General features: G+C 35.0%; 1 protein-coding gene across 1 annotated transcript in view; it reads left to right on the forward strand.

The window, feature by feature from the left end:
* LOC129222691 (uncharacterized) overlaps positions 1 to 19790 on the forward strand; it is a 43216-nt gene extending 23426 nt beyond the window's left edge. The window contains exons 3-5 of the mRNA XM_054857223.1: positions 9646 to 9739; positions 12516 to 12657; positions 19300 to 19790. Coding sequence (XP_054713198.1) covers positions 9646 to 9739; positions 12516 to 12657; positions 19300 to 19419 — 356 coding nt within the window. The 3' untranslated portion in view covers positions 19420 to 19790. The remainder of the gene's footprint in view (positions 1 to 9645; positions 9740 to 12515; positions 12658 to 19299) is intronic.
* Positions 19791 to 20076: the final 286 nt, after the last annotated feature.

Raw genomic sequence — 20076 nt, forward strand, 5'->3', positions numbered from 1 at the left:
TTTAATTCTGATTGTTGAACATATGTCTCGTGACGCAACTTTTATTTTCGAGGTAGATAGCGCAAAGCCGTGTTACGTAAATTAAATTACGATAACTTTTAAAAGTGAAAGCGAAATAAGAACCCAAGAGATAGAGAGAGAGAAAATTGAAAAGACTGATGTGTCGGAGAAACCTCTCTCTGCTCAAAAAACAATTGTATAAGAATTTTATTTGTTAATAAATAGGCAAAATGGCAACAGATAAATGGAAAAATTGTTGAGTTCCTTCCTTTTTGAGCAATCACGATTGCTTATTGCTTTCATTTGACTGTTTTTGGCGTCCTTTGATTTTATTTTCCCACCGCTACCCTCTGCAGCATCACCGTCGACCGGCTCCTCACGATGCTGCTCCTATAGTTAAAGCCGTCTCCAGGTTGCATCCATGTCCTACACACACGCGCATACATACACAACTACACACGCACACATACACACATACACACACAAACACATACACACATACACCTACACACATACACAAACACATACACACACAAACACATACACACATACACCTACACACATACACAAATACATACACACACAAACACATACACACACACATACATACAGACACCTACACATACACAGACACAAAAACATACACACAACTACCCACACATTCATGCCTGCACACAGACACAAACACATATGACTACACGCACATACACATACCCTCCCCCTCCACACACATTCATACACACAACTACCACACACTTATGCCAGCACACAGAAACAAACACACATACACATACCCCCTACACACAAACACACATATCCCCTACACACAAACACCCACGCCTACATACACACACTCGTGATTGCGAAAAACATAATTTGAATTCAATATGTCAAAATTCAAATTATTATTATTTTTTTTTTTTTTTTGATCGTCTGAGAAAAAGAAATTTCCGCAATCAGCCTTAAGATTTTAATTTAAAGTTATAATTTAGCCTCAGAATCTGAATTGAGAATGGGGTTGTTTTCATCAGTCAAAAGTGCTACTTGTAGTCAATGAAGTTGATAGAATGAGCAAAAAAGAAAACATGGAGCGAGGAAAATCTTTTATTTTCAAAACGATTAATTTTTAATTATTTGTTTCAAAATATCCAATTTTTCAATAAGGCGGGGTCTTTATGACGCCACAAGTAATGAACTTAGACGCTCGCTCCACTGGCGAGCTGAATGTTTACGCTTGCTGTGTACCACGCTTCCAGGTTATGATAATGGGGTTGTTTCTATCAGTCAAAAGCACTATATTTAGTCACTGAAGTTGACAGAATGAGCAAAAAAAGAATAATAACATGGAACGAGAAAAATATTTTATTTTCAAAACGTTTAATTTTTATTATTATTATTTTTTTAAATATCCGATTTTTCAAACAAGACGAGGTCTTTATGAAATCACAAGTGATGAACTTTGGCGCGCTATTCCACTTGCGCGCTGAATGTTTACGCTTGCCGTCTTCTGCGTTTCCAGGTTATGATTATTCAGAAACGAAATAAATATTACGCTTTACGTTTGCTATCAACCATATCGTTGCCAGTACATGTGAGTGCAGAAGCGAAATAAATAATGCGCTCTGCCCTAATGGCATCAATGAATGGCATTTCATCACTTGTGATATCATGTGCAGAAACGTAAAAAAGGAAATTGAATCTGCGCACCGATTAAAATATTTTTTTTAAATATTAAACTTTGTTATATTATTTAAAAAAATGGTCAAATCCTATGTTTTTAAGCATGCTCTTTCAGAAAAAAAATACTTTTAAAATTTCGGAAAACACCCCATTCGGAAGCGAATTAAATATTGCGCTCTGCACTAATGGCATCAGTGAATGGTATTGTTTTTTAGGCCCGTTGTAAATGTCCGATTTTGGAAAAAAGGCGTGGTCTTTATGCCGTCACAAGTGATGTATTTAGGTGTACTACTCTATTGCCGCGCTAAATGTTAACGCTTCGCTGTCGACCGCGTTGCCAGTATTGATAATTTGTCCTGTGCGCTAATGATATCGGTGAAGGGCATTTCATCACTTGTAATGTCGTGTGCAGAAGCGTAAAAAAGAAAATTAAATCGGCGCACCGATTAAAATAATTTTTAAAAAATATTAAACTTTTGTCAAATTATTTAAAAAATTGTCAAATCCTATGTTTTGAAGCATCCTCTTTCAGAAAAAAATATTTTTAAATTTTCTGAAACGACCTCATTGTTACAAATCTAGCTCTATTTTAACTTAAAATCGCCCAACAAATTCAATTTTAAGTACAAAATTTGCTCTTTCAATTGCTATCAAAATTTGAAATGTACGAGTACGTTTTAACCACCCTGCTTGTGAAGAATGCTGATTGAGTTGGAAATTTTTCAACATAGCAGAATTGCAGCTTCTACGTGAAAAATTAAACAAACAGTTTATCAACAGTAACATATTTATTAAATCTACATATATAAATAAAACAGAGAATATATGTATGTGTGTATGTTCCCTATACAAATCCAGAGTTTGCGTCGGATCGCGACCAAATTTGGCAGGTAGGTACTTGGACACCCGAGAAGGAACGTAGGGAGATTTTCGAACTCCAAAAAAGAACCGAATCGTTCGAATTTTAATTTTAGGGTCCCGAAAATGGCATTAAATGGCTCTTTCTACCAGAAATAATTTTGCATTTTCCTTGCTTTACCTCTTGAGATTTATCAGTCACAAAAAACGAAAAAAAAAAACGTTCGATCACACCACCCCTTTAAACCGATTGGCACCAAAATGAAATCTGCCCTTGTATCTTCTGAGATCTATCTATGAACCAATTTCAATTTGGCATTATTTCTTGAGATATAGCGCGAAAAACGGGGAAATTAGTCAATTCCACCCCCCCCCCCCTCCTTAAAGCGTTTGGTGCCAAAATGATTTATTGCCATTCCATGGAGGTACGTATCTGTACCAAATTTTGTTCGATTTGAAACAGTATAGCTTGACCCTGTTAAGAATATGCTTGACCTTGGCCGAATTCATTTACAAATATGTTTGGGTTGAAAGAGGAGAAATTCTTTGATTCGAAACGTCAATTATCGTTATCGGCAACGCAAACCGTCTTTCCTTACCGCTAATTTAGCAACTGAAATCATTTAGACCTCAGTTCATCTGAATTTAACTTGTCAGAGCCTTTTGAGCCAGAGTTTATGAAAATCGTGTCCATATATACAGACACATTTTTTAAAAATTGTCAGTTTGTATTCTGTTAACCTCAAAGCGTGTAAATCCGTTGAAATGAAGAAATTTTCACTAATCCAATACTTTCTAATGTAAATAAGAAAAACAGAAGAAAGTAAAATCTAAGGAGTGATATTAGTCCGTCTGATAGGCAGCCCAAATGTTGTAGGCGAGAAATAGGATGCCGCCTTCATGGGCACTCGGATGGGAGGTTACTGTGACCTCCCAAAAATTCCTTATTTGGCAAATTTTGCTGAAGGTTCAGCGGAGACAATATTGTAACATTGAGATTTTTTATTCGTTTTTTAAGTTGTGTTTAGTCATACTTTTTTTCGTTTTTTTTTTGGTTTTAATCAATGTTTGTCTCATTAGATGTTACGAATGATGTGTAAGCATGCTCGTGTTTTGTGATTTAACAAAACTGGATATGCATTTGCAATTCAAGAGTTCTCCCAAAAATTTTAGATCGAGGCGCCGCTGGCCTCCTCAATATTTTTCGAGTGATCAAGAATGCTCACAATTGCGTTGAACATTTATGAAAACTCTTTGAAAATCTCAATTGACAAAGCTGCATGCATTTTCCAGAACTGTACTAATGATCTTTTGTTTTCTTCTTCATTTTTTCTTTTATCATTTGAATTTTTCAGTCAACAGCAATAACATAAGTTATCTGTTTCAGACAAAGAGATTTCAGAATGACTAATAATATTCACGTTTAAAAGTTCACGTGTTCCATAAAGTGCAACATGATTTTTGTTTTAAGCTTTTCAGTTGACTGATTAGATATGTTCGTATAAATAAAGCTGCTTGATTATTGGCTGCTTGATGATAGGCTTGCGATTGATTTGATCCCTACAGCATTTGTAGTTCTTATCAAACTGACAATGAATCAAGAATTTCACGTTTATTCACTTTCTCGCGAACTTTAGACAAAATTAAAAATCAATGGCACTCATTTTGGGGGGAAATCGAGGGGCTCGAGCCCCCCCCCCCCCCCTCGCCTCCTTACAAAATAGAACTTCTTTGCTTTTGGTACTTTTTCTTTGCAAAAATGTAAAAACATTTCTTCTCCAGCCATTAATGAATAAGTTATTAAAAATGACAAACTTTAATGACTCTAATCTGTCCTGAAATCGGTTTCCATGGGGAAAATATCCGACTAAACCATGGGGAAAATATATGAGCCCTCCCCCCTTATAATTTTGCATATGGGCGCCCATGTTAATAATATGAGAGAAAACGAAGAAATTATAAGAAAACCAATTCACATGATAACCAGTGATGTTCCCATCAATTTTTCCGAGGGTATACTCCCAGTAATCCATTACGCACAATATGTGAATGCGATATACATAATATGTCATAATATGAAATTTTTTGAAGCTTGAGGGTATACGCTATGTGTCTAAAAAGTTTGAGAGTATACGGCGTATGTGGAGTAGCACTGATGATAACTTTACACAAATAAAATGCAATGCCTGTCTGTGTGTGGTGTAAGCACGCGCGATGCCCTGACGAATCAGTCACACTTACCGCGATCAAATAGGAAATGCATTAGTTAGGGAAGGTCGCGTAAAATATTAATTCAAAAAACTTTCGAAAATAAGGCACTTTTTTCGATTTTTTATGGTAAGAGTTAAAGCAGGGGAATGACGCTCACTTATGGGAAAACGTGAACATCTTAGACAAATTTACGCACTAAGTCAATATTTTGTTTTATGAAGTATAGCTCCAAAGTATAAGAAACAGTTTACAATTAACAAATTTCCTTAAAAGTTTTAGTAAATTTTCTTATTGTCTATTTGATTTCACCACTGATGAAGGGTTATACCGCTCATGGAAGAGGGTAATGGGGTTGTTTCAGAAATTTTAAAAGTATTTTTTTCTGAAAGAGCATGTTTAAAAACAGGATTTAACCATCTTTTAAACAATTTGACAAGTTTAATATTTTTCAACAATTATTTTAATTGATGCGTAGATTCAATTTCACTTTTTACGCTTCTGCACATGACATCCCAAGTGATGAAATGCCATTCATTGATGCCATTAGCACGGAGCGCAATATTTAATTCGCTCCTTTACTCACATGTTGTGGCAACGATTTGGTTGACAGCAAGCGTTTAGCGCAATTTTTAAATCGCTTCTTAATTACTGTATCATAATCTGGATTCGCAGTAGACAACAAGCGTAAGCGTTCAGCGCGCCAAAGTTCATCACTTGTGACGTCATAAAGACCACGATTTATTTATAAAATCGGATATTTAAAAAAATCAATTAAAAACTAAACGTTGGAAAAATGAAAGTTTTTTCTCACTCCATGTTTTTTTTTTTTTTTTTTTTTCTCATTTTATCAATTTCTGTGACTAAAAGTAGTACTTTTGACTGAAAGAAACCACCTCATTGTGCTCAAACGCTTGATAGAGCATGCTTTTTTAATAATCTTTAGTTTTGGTTTCAAAATTGGAAAATAAAATTAAAAAGAAAATTAATTTGAATTCTGAAATTTTGAATTCAAATTATTGTTTTCGCAGTCACGAACTGAGACAGGACCCTACTCATTGGAGTTATTGTTTCTAGAAACGGCTCCTGTCCCCCCCCCCCCCCAAGCCTGCCTCTCCTCCTGGACGGTTACGTGTGCATAATTGTGTGTGTGCGTAGACCTGTGTGTATGCACATAGGCGTGTGTGAGGGTATGTGTGCGAAGTCGTGTGTGTGTGTGTGTGTGAACGTGCGTGTGTGTAGGACATGGACCCCTCCGACCAGGAGAAGCGGGTAGCTCAAAACCGGAGCAGCCGCGCCGCGCCGCCAGCAGAGGACGGTGGGCGGTGGTGCTGCAAAGGCTTCTGGTCCAAGTTGAAAAAGACACGGACACCAAAAACGGTCAAATGAGAACAATAAGCAATCGTGATTGCTCAATAAATTAACCATAAAAACCACCGCCACTGAGCATCATCATGTGTTATGGAAGAGCATATTCGAAATGGTGGTCCGTTTATTACGGTTCAAGAATTTCTTATTCGGTTCCAACTAGGCCGACATGATCCTGCTCGGCAAGGCAAACTATTTACGTTATGAAGATCACTGTAAAGATTTTTTTTTCACATTCCTATCAGAAAATCGCTGACTAGCTGCATGTTCAAGAGTGCTAAGCAATTCAGAGATACTCTGGATGAACAACCTCACAAGTGCTACATTTTTCTACGATGTAACGATCTGATGTCAGCCAGGTTTTTTTTTCTCAGTGCAGTACCAAGCCCCAAACACCATTTTTACTTCCTTTTACAAAAAAGGAAGTATTGTATTCGCGAAAAAATTTTCACTCAAAAATCGGCCTTAATTTCCATTTTTCTCACTCCCGAATGAATGTTGAGTATTTTTTCGACCCGACCACACGTGGATATATGCCTAGGAACGTACACACACCAGAAATATCCATTTTGACGACCTCCGAGTTAATTACAACGAATTTTCTCTTGACGTCCGTATGTACGTATGTATGTGCGTATGTGTGTATGTGTGTATGTATCTCGCATAACTCAAAAACGGGGTGTTCCAGAAAGTTGAAATTTGGTACGTGGACTCCTAGTGGGGTCTAGTTGTGAACCTTCAATTTTGGTTGTACTCGGATGTTCCTAAGGGGGTCTTTTGCCCCTTTTTGGAGGAAAATCATTGTTAATTGCGATGTAAACTCAAGTTGTCTTAAAATTTGTCGGACACTTGGTGATATATCACCAGTATTTTGGTCGCCAAGTTTTGTCGCCAACTTGGCGACAAATTTAGAGATTTTTTTTCTTTTCAAAATTTGGTTTCAGTTTGGCCATTGTTGGTGATATTTAGAGATTGCCAATAATGGAGAAATGACATTAAATTGGAGTAAAAGAAAGTCATGTGATGCACACATCAGCGCGTTTCTATCTGGAACAGGAACATACCGGTTAAATTGAGACCGAAAGTAAAATTCTTGCTGAGCAGTAATTAAAAAAAAAAAACGAGCATCACGTGACTTCCTTTTACTCCAATTTAATGTCATTTCCCCATTATTGGCAATTTTAATGTGTTTCAATAGTTTACTCTCTAAATATCACCAACAATGGCCAAATTGATACCAATAAATAAATAAATAAATAAATAAATAAAAAATTGCCAAATTTGCCGCCAAGTTGGTGACAAAACGGCGACCAAAAGACTGGTGATATGTCACCAAGTGTCCGCCAAATTATAACACCACTTGAGTTTACATCGAAATTAATAATGATGTCCCCCAAAAAGAGACAAAAGACCCCTTTAGAAACACCCGAATGCAACCAAAATAGGAGGTGCACAACTAAACTCCACTAGGAGTCTACGCAGCAAATTTCAGCTTTCTAGGACATACCGTTCTTGAGTTATGCGACATATATCCGTACATACGCACGTACGCACATACATACATACGTACATACAGATTTCACGAGAAAACTCGTTGTAATTAACTCGGGAATCGTCAAAAGTATATTTCGCGTGTCTATGTGTTTTTAGGCACTTATCCACGTGTGGTCGAGTCAAAAAAAAAAAAAAAACTCAACATTCATCGGGGGGTGAGCAAAATTGAAATTCAGGTCGATTTTTGAGTGAAAATTTTTTCGCGAATACAATACTTCCTTTTTTGTAAAAGGAAGTAAAAAAACACACTTTCGAGCATGATCATCCACAGTACATAACGGTGCTTTCTGCTCCATGCATTGCTACTACTGCAAATACACGCATATTTTTTACATTCAATGTTATCGTTTTTAGCTATAATTGAAATGTATGTATGAGTTAACTATAATCCAATTGAAAACTTGTTTGAAACAATAACGTGAGTTTGCCGATAGTTTACTTCCGACAATGCAGGGGCGCACATCCACCCCCTAAGATCAAGGGCGCACCCCCCTCAAAGTTAGGGCCCCCTTTCTAAAAATTAGAAAAATACCCCTCAAAACAACCTTCCTAAAAATTTGAATTTCAGGCGCACTCCTGCGCCATGACTCCCCCCCCCCCACCCATTTGGGCACCTCTGGACAATGACTCCTTACTAGACACTTGATATAATGAGATGATTTATGAATGATGTTTGATTTAATGAGAATACTAATTGCAGGCTTTCAATGGTATTTGGGGAGATATGAGTGGATGGGATTGCTCACTGAGCATCATTACCCAGTTTTCCCCTAAAACGAAAATTCGTGCATTCGAGATTTCACGTTATGCTTCTCAACGTTTCAAGGCAAGAATTTAAACCATGTCGCTCTTATTTGACGTAAAAGCTAGGAAATATTTTTTTTCCTGTGATTTTATTATTATTTTTTCTATGAGTTGAAGTAAAATTCAAACTGGTTTGTCACCGTCAGACCGTCTATGCGTTTCCTGAGTTCCTCCCCTGTTCCCTTGGCTGCATAATTTCAGTGACTCTTCAGCAAAAGGATTGACCAACAACAAAAACATATAAGAGGGTAGAAAGAAAAAAAATTAATTTGAATTTTGACATATTGAATTCAAATTATGTTTTTCGCAATCACGAGTGTGTGTATGTAGGCGTGTGTTTGTGTGTGGGGGGGGGGGTATGTGTGTTTGTGTGTAGGGAGTATGCGTATGTGTGTGTAGGGAGTATGCGTATGTGTGTGTAGGGGGTATGCGTATGTGTGTGTAGGGAGTATGCGTATGTGTGTGTAGGGGGTATGCGTATGTGTGTGTAGGCATATGTGTTTTTGTGTCTGTGTGCAGGCATGAATGTGCGGGTAGTTGTGTGTATGTGTGTGTGTATGTTTGTGTGTGTGTGTGTGTATGTGTGTCTGTATGTATGCGTGTGTGTAGGTGTATGTATGTTTGTGTGTGTGTGTATGTGTGTCTGTATGTATGCGTGTGTGTAGGTGTATGTATGCTTGTGTGTGTGTGTGTGTGTGTGTGTGTGTGTGTAGTTGTGTATGTATGCGCGTGTGTGTAGGACATGGATTCAACCTGGAGACGGCTTTCGCTAGGGGAGCAGCATCGTGAGGAGCCGGTCCACGGTGATGGTGCGGAGGGTGGCGGTGGGAAAATAAAATGACAGCACGCCAAAAACAGTCAAATGAAAGCAATAAGCAATCGTGATTGCTCAAAAAAAAAAAAAATTCTAGTGCAAAAATTTGCTGAAATTCGATTTTTATGAAGCAATCTCTTTTATTCAGCTAATTGTGAGACAGAGGCTACTATACGCATTTAAATTCTTATTAGTGATTGTGCTTTAACTAGTTGTTTCTAGTTAAAGGCTAAGTCACTTTTTATATTAATTATTTATTTAATATTATTAAATATTTATTTACTATCAAATAGATGATAAGCTTTGTTTGTATCTTTTGAGTTAATGAGTAAACTTTTTCTATCCTTTTTCTTTTTCAGATCTTGACTCTTTGTTTTCTGTACCAGCTTCAGTTTTTTTCTTTGGTTTGATCTGTTTCATGCTCTGTCTTCTGGTCACATGCGTTGTACTAAAGTAAGAAATTCTTCTAGATTTCTTGACATTTTTGTAAAATATGTCTCTTGAAAATTTTAAAACGATAATAAAATTTATTCGTACATAAAAGTGTTATTTTGTGACTATAAGTTTAAATTTTAAACGCTTTGTCATTTTTTTAAATTTTGAATAAAAAAAAAACCTCTGTGTATTCTTCGGCATCAAAGTACTCTCATACAACCCACATATATCCATTTCTACACTTCCCAGACTTGAAATTATTTTGGAAATTTTATTATTTCTACGCAAGACATTAGTAAGCAATTTTATGGATAATATTCCTGTTATATTTTGTATTTTGACGTTAATATCAGTCATGATTATCCTTAAAAGCAACAATATTTTGTCAGCATCAACAAAAATAAAAATCAATAACTAATCAAGTAATCAAGAAATTCAATCAAACTGCCCCTTATTATCTGAAGAGTTTGGCTATTTCTAACTGAAAACTTTCATTCAGATCAACCAGAAACTGTTGTTCATTGCACTCAGCAACAAATTTCCTAAATGTAGACTATACACCAACATCCCAAAACTTCAGCATTTATGACATGAGAAAGGGCATAAGCGCATATTTTAACAAATTGTAGAGCCTAAGCTCAAAACGTCTTGTCCTTAATTTGTATTCCTTTTCATGTGCTTTAAATGTAAAGAACTTTGAAAATAAAGAAAAAAGTTTAGAACTATAAAGATCCCTCAAATTTTCAACACATAGTGCTCATTTCCAAAAAAAAAAAAAAAAATCAATGATCCGGCTTATTACCAGGGATAGGAATTTCTGATAACCTCCTTTTACATTACAACCTGCAGTTGACCGATTCTTCCTCTGAGCTTTCCCGTTTCGCATTGGGAAAGGAGTAGAGGTTCGAAATTCTATATGCAATAATCTGCCTGTTTTCTCTTTTTACCCGACTGCGCGTGCGCGACGCAAAGGAGAGTAATGTGTTGATGAGTCTATGTATGTATGTTTATTCCTATGTGGCGTTGTAGAGGCTAAACGCCTTGGCCAATTTTGATGATTCTTACGTCCATCGATTTGTCTTAACCTCGAGAGTATCACTAAATACATGACAGTAATGAAAATTCATCATATCAACAATCAGTCGTCATATTGTCAGTTCGGGATCGTGTCGCACGCTACCTGCATGCGACACAGCGTGCGACAAATGCAGGTATCGTTTTCGCTACCAAATTTTTTTTGTTCACTAAGTCTAGTAATTCGATTTTCATATCTAACATGTTACATTTGTTTTTGTCGTGATTCAGGGGACTGAGTTTCGCGAGTACTTTCTTGGCGGGCTTATTTAGTTTTGTGAGAAAAATTGACTGCCGGGGGGGGGGGGGGTTGATCTTTCTTAACTCGCATCATCATTAATTATACAGGCTGCTTATAAAGCTGTGGAAATTCGCTCATTTTTGATAAAGGTCAAGCATATGTAGTTTTAAGCCGAGTTTAGCGGTAGTTTAGACCTCTGCAAGTTACTTAATAATCCTCACGATATAAACTCTCTCAATAAAATGACGAGATTGCGAAATTTACCGTCTTATAATCATAATAACTAAGTCAATGAAAATTAACTAAAAAGTGTAAAATAAAAAATAATTATTAAATAAAAACAAAAAAAAACGGACTGCGTGAAAACCAAAAAAAACTAAAAAGAAAAAAATATAAACCCAGTAGTTTAGAAAGTTGTTAAGTACTACTAAATAACTACACCATTGAAATTTTTTCATAATTGATGCACATATAAGACAAATCATGAATTCAAAAGCAGAATAGAAGGATCAACAGTCGGGGCCCATTCAAATTTACGGGGCTCCTTGATTGGTCAAAAGGGAATGGGCCCCGACTGTTGATCCTTCTATTCTGCTTTTGATTTTATGATTTGTCTTATGTGTGTATCGATTACAAAACTATTTTAATGGTGTAGTTATTCAGTAGTACTTAATAACATTCTAAACTGCTGTAATTATCTTCTTTTTAGTTTTTATGCTGTCGGGTTTTTGTTTTTAAGAGTTATTTTTTATTTATGGAATAATTATTTTCGAGATTTTGAAGTATCTGCAATGAGCCGGCTTTTTGGGCAACGTGAACGAGTTCAGAATGTCAAGATTTTAAAATATGCTGACTGATAGGTACCAGAGAATATGTCATTCATTCCTTTGCTTGAATTTCTGACCTTATTCCGCAAAATTTGGCTCAATCAAAGAAGCAAACATAATGCTACGCCTAAGAAAAGGGTGCCCATCTCTACAAAGGGCAATGTTGCACCCTCTTAAATGCTACAGAGCCCTTCCCCCCAAAAATGAGATCAAAACACCTCTCAAATCACCCTCCCCCCTCAAAAATGTCAACAGTACAGTTTTAGGCATGGACATCCGCCTCCCCCTCCCTCCATTGTCGTTACCCTGCATAAAAACTAAAGTTTATTTAGTACCAAACTGTGGAGCAGAAGGTGAAGACATGCAGTAGATAAAGTTGTAATAACTTCAACTTATTGAAACACTATTCGTTCAGTATTTTACAGCTTACGTACAACATCAAAAACTTGAGCAACAGGTGTATGTTTGCAAGGATTAGCATACATGGTATTGAAATATTCAATTGATCATCCGGACTTAAAATTGATCAATGCTGAATCACGTGAAATTTTTGCAATTTCTCAGTTCCTTCCTTATTTCTAATAGACATTTTAAAAAAACATTCTAGATACTTTTACAACCCAGAATTTCTTTTAAGTTATTCTTTTTCCAGCCGACTGTGTAGAACCATTGAGCGAAGATACATTGTTCAAGGTAGAATAGTGATACCAGAAGAACCAATTATGTCAATGGATAGGGATAGTCCTCCACCGTATTCATTGCCACCAAGTTACGAAGATGCCCTAAAGCAAAAGGTAATGAATCTGTACATGGATGTTGAACTTTGTTGGTTCGCATCAAGTTTTATCAATGAGATTGATTGAAGAATTATTGCTGTCTTGTTCACAAACAGCTACAATTGGGTTGTTTTCGGAATTTTAAAAGTTTTTTTTTCTGAAAGAGCATGCTTAAAAAACATCAGATTTAATCATTTGTTAAATAAGTTGACGAAATTTAATATTAAAAAAAATAGAATATTATTAGAAAAAGATACAAATATTACAGCGCATAATGATAGTAAAAAGTTTCATGTTTGCTTCAGAAAAGCCTTCATTCAAATTCTCATTATGATTGCTATTAATATTATTGTTTAATGGTATCTTTTTTTTTTTGTCACAATGCGTAAATATTCAGTGCACCAATGGAGTAGCTTGCCGAAATACATCACTTGTGACTGTTTTTTTTTTTTTTTTTTTTTTTGCTCATTCTATCAATTTCAGTGACTAAAAGTAGTACTTTTGACTGAAGGAAACTACCCCATTGTTGATGTCTTGTTCATGGTCACCTACATTGGAATTGTTTCCTTCAGTAAAAAGTACTACTTGTAGTCAATGAAAGTGATAGAATAAGCCAAAAAAAAGAAAAAAAAGAAAAAAAAAACATGGAGCCAGGAAAACTTTTTATTTTCCAAACTGTTTTTTTTTTTTTTTTTTAATGTCAGATTTGGGAAATAAGGCGTGGTCTTTATGACATCACAAGTGATTTACTTTGGCGTGCTACTCTATTGCTGTGCTAAATGTTTATGCTTTGTTGTCAATCGCGTTGCCAGGTTATGATAATTTGCCCTGTGCGCTAATGGTATCGGTGAACGTCATTTCATCGCTTGTGATGTCATGTGCAGAAGCGTAAAAAAAAGAATTTCAATCTGCGCACCGATTAAAATAATTGTTAAAAAATATTAAACTTTGTCAAATTATTTAAAAAATGGTTAAATCTTATATTTTTGAGCATGCTCTTTCAGAAAAAAAAACTTTTTAAAATTTCGGAAACAACCCCATTCTTCTTTTTTTTTTCAATGCAAGAAAAAGAAACAAAAAAAAGTTCATATCCTATGAGAAGTGTAACAATCAGGGCACGACCAAAACCAGAAGAGGCCATGAAGCAAACATTACTTCTGAGACATTATGTTTCAGTAAGTTGTAGACATCGATGAGATTTCTATTAGGAACATTTAATATCCAGTTACTTTAACGAATATATAAGCATACAATTTTAATAGAAATATGCAAAGGACGCCCATATGCAAAATTTTAAGGGAGGGGGGCTCATATATTTCCCCCATGGTTTAGCAGGATATTTCCCCATAGAAACCGATTTCAGTGCAGATTAAAGTTATTAAAATTTGACATTTTTAATAACTTATTTATTAATTGCTGGAGATGAAATCTTTTTACATTTTTGCAAAGAAAAAAGTACTAAAAGCAAGGAAGTTCTAACTTCAAAGGGGGCTTGAGCCCCCCCCCCCCCTCCCATATGGGCGCCCTTGGAGATATGTAAGTGACAGAAGAGTTTTACAGAAAAGCGTTTCTCCCAACACAAAATATCAAATCTGTATAAGTAAAATATAAATGAATGAACAAGTTAATTAAGTCAAAGCAGTTTTCATGCCATACTGGGCAGCTAATATTTTAGAATTTCGATGGTAAAAATGTATAATAATAGTAATTTAATTTAAAATTAAAAATTATAGGGTCTGGTGGGGGAAAGTGGTCAATGCGGTAAAGTGGTCATTCGCCAAATAAATGACTATAGCTTGGAAATAAATGTTCGAATGAATATGAAAATTTTATTTTCGAGTAGGATAGTTAGAAACTACATTTTGAACACAAAATTTCACAAATGCCAAAACTTGATTTGGTAAGAAAAAATAGTATGTGGGAATTTGAAAAATTTAAAAATCTAAACACCTTTTTTAACTTGCTTGGGAAATTTCGTTTGCTGGAATTATGAACAGATTAACTGCACAGGTCGCTTCCTACATGTCTCAAGAACTCTTGTTCATTAGCAGTTATCTGAATTCATTTTAGATAATTTTTTAGAACAGTTTAAGTAAGATGGGGTAAAGTGGTCATAATATTAGGCTTAACGAATATTGTTCTTCTAATGTCATTTAATCTTTAAGTATAAGGCAAATATAAATTAGTTATTAATTTCACTTAATGTGCATTGTTTTTACAGTAAACGAGGTTAAATATACGAGTATATGCGTATGCATACGTATATATACTCGTGTAGGCACGTATATAAATATATTCACATAAATGCACCAATAAATACGTATAAGGGCATCTGCAAGTATTTTTTATCCATACATATATACATTCTATGCATATATACACGTATATTTTCCTTTACACTCGTATAGATTCGAACACTTATATACTCATGTAGACACGTATATACGCGTACGTACTCAAGTAGACACTTACATACAAGCATATGATACAAAAGTATACAGGGTGAGTTTACATTTTTGAGCAAATTATTAAAAGGTGTTAGAGGGGAGGATAAGAAGTGAGAACCATAGGAACAAACATATGGTCACAAACACAATGCTGACGCGCTACATGCACGCAAAGCCAGGAACTGATGGATGCAAAACAGGTCAGAAGTTTATTACACAAAGACAATTTTACACAACATTTGAGGTCTTAAGAAAGTTTTAAAACGACTAATGAAAATTTGCGGCCTTCAGCTGTTTTTTACATCTGTCGCAATCACAAATCACTCTCTGTTGCAATAACAAGACTTATGAAAAACTTTCATCAGTCGCTGCGTCTTTGTTGCGATGCTTGTATTAGAGCTACTACAGACCGTAACTTTAAAGAACTGCTCTAAATATTTCTTAAAAACTAAAACTTTGGGTAAAATCATCTTTGTGCAACAAATTCGTGACCTATTTTGCATCCATCAATTTTCGGCTTTGTGTGCATGTAGCGCGTCTACGACCATAAGTTCCTTATGATTCTTTACTTCTTATCCTTCCCTCTCACACCCCTTAGATTTTTGCCCAAGAGCTTGGATGCACTCTGTAGGCATATACATGTATGTAAGGGTATATACTGGTGTATACATATATATACTGGTGTATGCGCGTAATAGTACGTATATGCGTCTATACAGGTATATAATCGTGGTTTACACGTATACATACGTATGTACTTGTGCTTCCATATATATATATGCGAGGGTAGACCCGTACCAAAGACGCAGTGGATGTATCCACGAATTAACTCGTGTATACCCGTTTATGTAAGCATGTATACTTATATTTGCGTATATACGTCTACTATACACGCAAGTATGCACGTATATACCCGAGATGCAAGTGCATACGCGCGTATGACGTTCGTTTATGCGTATATACTCGTATATACACGTGACACGTATATACTCGTGTAGACACGTATACGCTCCTGTAGGTAATCACGTATTCATGCTTATATACTCATGTATATACGTATATACTTGAGTAGGCACGCGCATACATATACCTGATACATGTATCCCCTCATATATGAATGTGTTTACTCATGTTTACACGACACGTATATACTCGTGCATACACACATATACTTGTGCATATACTTGGAACTATAAAAATAACCGAAATCTACAAATATTAAGGTTATTTATAATGGTTTTGCATCCATTTTTAACTATGACCACTTTACCCCATGCTATGACCACTCCCCCCCCCCCCATGGGGTAAAGTGGTCATAAATAGATCGGGAAATAAAAGTGTTATAAAACTACTTAAATCAATATTTTTTTCCCTGAAATTCAATGTACCGTTAACATGTGAATTTACATTACAGTTTTGGTTCAGTACATTTCTGACCATGTGATGGAAGAAAATGTAACACGAGGGCCTATTCACTCCTATGGATAACACTATCATCTTCATAATTTTTCTGACCTTTTGTTTGATGGAGTTAATCGATTTGGCAAATGAGCCATCCAATTCACGAAGCATCACCAAAATATAAATGATCTATGAAGTAGAATAATTTACATTTGGGTGATGTGCTCAATTGTTACGTAGGCAGAGTTACGGTAACGTGGTTATAACGCATTTTCAAAAATCTTTGCAACACAACCGTTTTAAAAGACCAATTAAAATATGTAATAGTGTAAGTAAAATGTATGATAAAACCATCATCTCCATTATTTATTGCCAATCTCACCAAGTGGCCATGTTAGCGTAACACAGCCTCATGCATAATTAATGTAGCGAAGCGTTTAACGTTAAAAATATAAAATGACGTACTTTCAAACACTCTAAAAAATTACTTAAATACCTGCAAAAAAAAAAAAAAAAAAAAAAAAAGCCTGCCTTGTCTAGTGGTCAGAGAAGTCTGACTGCGACAGGAAGGTGCGGGTTTGAATCCCGGCTCGGGCATGGACGTACTTTCTCTCTTCTGTCCTTGTCCTTCCTTCGTGTGAATGTGTTGTTGTGCTGTGAATGGTTGCCTACCCTTTAAACGGGTCTCTATTGCATGTGTGTACTGTGGAAGTCGAACTTGCATCAAATTACGGTACAGTTGGAAAAGTGAAGCAGCGCACCCCCCCCCCCCCCCCTCAAATAGCCGGCATAGCTGACACACAACAGCAATAACTTTCAGAAAAAAATTAAATATTTTCCTAATTCATAGATGCATTGATAGATTGAAGTTTTGAAAATGTGTTGAGCTTTTTTTTTTTTAATTTTGGATATTTATACGAGGAAAAATATTGGTGAAAGTTTACCTGTGTTAGAATTGTGTTATAAATATGACGTAATTTTCTTATGGTAAAGTTTCAAAGATGATTAATTTTTCAAAACCGTAGGAAATTATAGAAAGAATTTAAAAAAAAAAATGCAAAAAAACAGGGATGAGTTTTTTATGAATTTCAACATATAAATCATGGTTCCGTGATTTTTATTAGGTGCTGTTCAATAAAATTAAAAAAAGGTTTCATGACTCGTATCTACCAGTCATAAAGACGACGATTAAATGACGTTTACCAGATCAGTGAGCAATATTGACTGCTCAAACAAATAAATTAACTAAAATAATGTTTGTAGATAAGTTTTTATTTTATTTATATATTTACTAGTGGCACCCGCACGGCTTTGCCCGATAGTAGAAAATTAAAAGGTCTTTTGGCTCGCCTGTATATTTACAAATGTGTGATGAATTTTTTGCCAATTGGCTTGCTCATGTTACGGTTCCACGTTATGATAACTTGGTAATTTACTCGTCCATCTTATGATAATTTTGCTCGGGAAAATGTTCTTAAAATTGGAATAGAAAAAAAATAAATCGAATGTTTGAAAAATCCCTTCGAGGTGCACACTCCCATGCTACAAACTAATTCTGTGCCAAATTTCATGAAAATCGGCCGAACGGTCTAGGTGCTATGCACGTCACAGAGATCCTGACCGACAGAGATCCGGACAGATATCCAGACAGAGAGACTTTCAGCTTCATTATTAGTAAAGATTTTAATTAATTCGTTTGCAGCTCTTTTTGATAAAAAAATTAAGCGGTTTGATTTTTTTTTGCCAAAAATAAGTAACTTTTTTGATAAATAACTGCATGTTTAGAATGAAAGTAAATAAATAAATAGAAATAAAAATAATTCATCTAAATAATAAATTTTTATCAAAAGTAAAATCGATTGCAGCTTTTTCTTTCGGATGAAAATTACAAAGAGTTTCAGATCCAGAGTTTTTTTTTTTTTTTTACTCTTGCCAAATTCAAAAAGTTGAAATTTAAACTTTAAAATAAAATTTAAAAAAACTTCATCCCAACAATCGTATTTGCATAATGTCAATATGACGTCTGAGGAAAATAGAATTTGTTTCTATTTATTTTTTTTTCTACTTCTGTAAATAAAACACTAAAATTATTCAGAATCTCTGAAATGTTCCCGGTTTTCAGCGCTAAAAAATAATTTTTAGTTTATTCAGCTTTTTCGATAAAGTTTGATTTTCTTTCGGAGACACTAATGTTTAAAATGTTTGAATATTCAAAAGAACATTTTTGAAAAATCAATCGACAATCCTTTTATGAACACATTTTATGTCAAAAGCTCTTTTGTTTGATGCAAACGCACGTTATAGTTCGAGATTTATGCCTGTATTAATTTTCCTCGTAGGAGCTAATGTAAAAATAATATGAATAGTAGCAAAATTGAAGGACAGTTTGTTCAAACCAAAAAATTAAATTAGGAATGAGTTGACCCCTCTGAGAGAGAGAATTTTTTTTTTTTTTAAATCAGAATGCTCATTAAAAATTATTACGAGGAGAAGGCGGACAGACACGCATCAAATACCCCAATTTCCAATTTTTCCTTTTCAATACTTTTTTTTTTACTGCTTCTTTTTTTTAAAGATATTTTTACAATACATTAAGCCTTCTTTCTTATCTTTATTAACTTTTTATGAACTTTAACGCGAAAGTGGGCTAATGAAGCTGTTGAAACAAAGAACCCTTTATATAAGAGTTTTATTTAAATGTGCCTCAAATAATTACAAATTTTAAAGCATTTAAAGTTTTCTTGATATGTCATGTGGATCTTATAAATATCTTTAGAATTCTGCACGAAAATAATATTGTTTCATCTTCCAGGTATTCCTCACGAGTGACACAGAAGAAGGTGTAGAAGACAAAAAGAAAGCTCTCACAGACATAATAATTGCATGTAATGCAGAACGAGATCAAGTCTCGAACGATAGCAAGTTGCTTTAAATTATGCAATGACAAATAATGCAGGCATTTTCATGTGGGAAAAGTTCTTGCCAAAACTTGAAAACTTTGACTTCAAAACTATAAATCATGCAAGACATTTTGCACGTACAGTCAAATCCAGTTATTACGAGCTTCAACGGACCGCCAATTTTGTTCGTTGCAACCGGAAGTTTGTTGTAATGGATATCAAGCACTGTAATGGCAGTTAAAATTGGACTGAAGATATAGTTCGTTGAAACGATTGTTTTGTTGTATTGGCATTCACTATAATGAGTTTTTACTGTACTTTCGAATTATATATTTTATCTCTACTTTTGATGAGCTATAATGACATAATAACAGATTTCATTTAAGAGTTTATTCACAGACGATTATAAACCAATATAGAGGTGTATCTACTTTCTGGAGCAGGTACTCTTTGACCACGAAATATCCAGCTTTTTATGGTTAGTTCTATTGGTTTTTACGGCTGCTCTGTGTCAATCAACTATTTTTGACTTTTATGGCAATTTAAACGGCAAAATTTTATCCCTGCTACTAATTTCAACCCATTTTGGAGAGAGTTAAAAGTAAATTAAATAGCTACCTGCTAACAAAATCATCGACCATTTTTACTCTTATATCATAGTCATTCAGTCATAGATCATTCATTTTGCT

The sequence above is a fragment of the Uloborus diversus genome, chromosome 5 (genome assembly GCF_026930045.1).
Source record: "Uloborus diversus isolate 005 chromosome 5, Udiv.v.3.1, whole genome shotgun sequence".
NCBI classification, from domain to species: Eukaryota; Metazoa; Arthropoda; class Arachnida; order Araneae; family Uloboridae; genus Uloborus; species Uloborus diversus.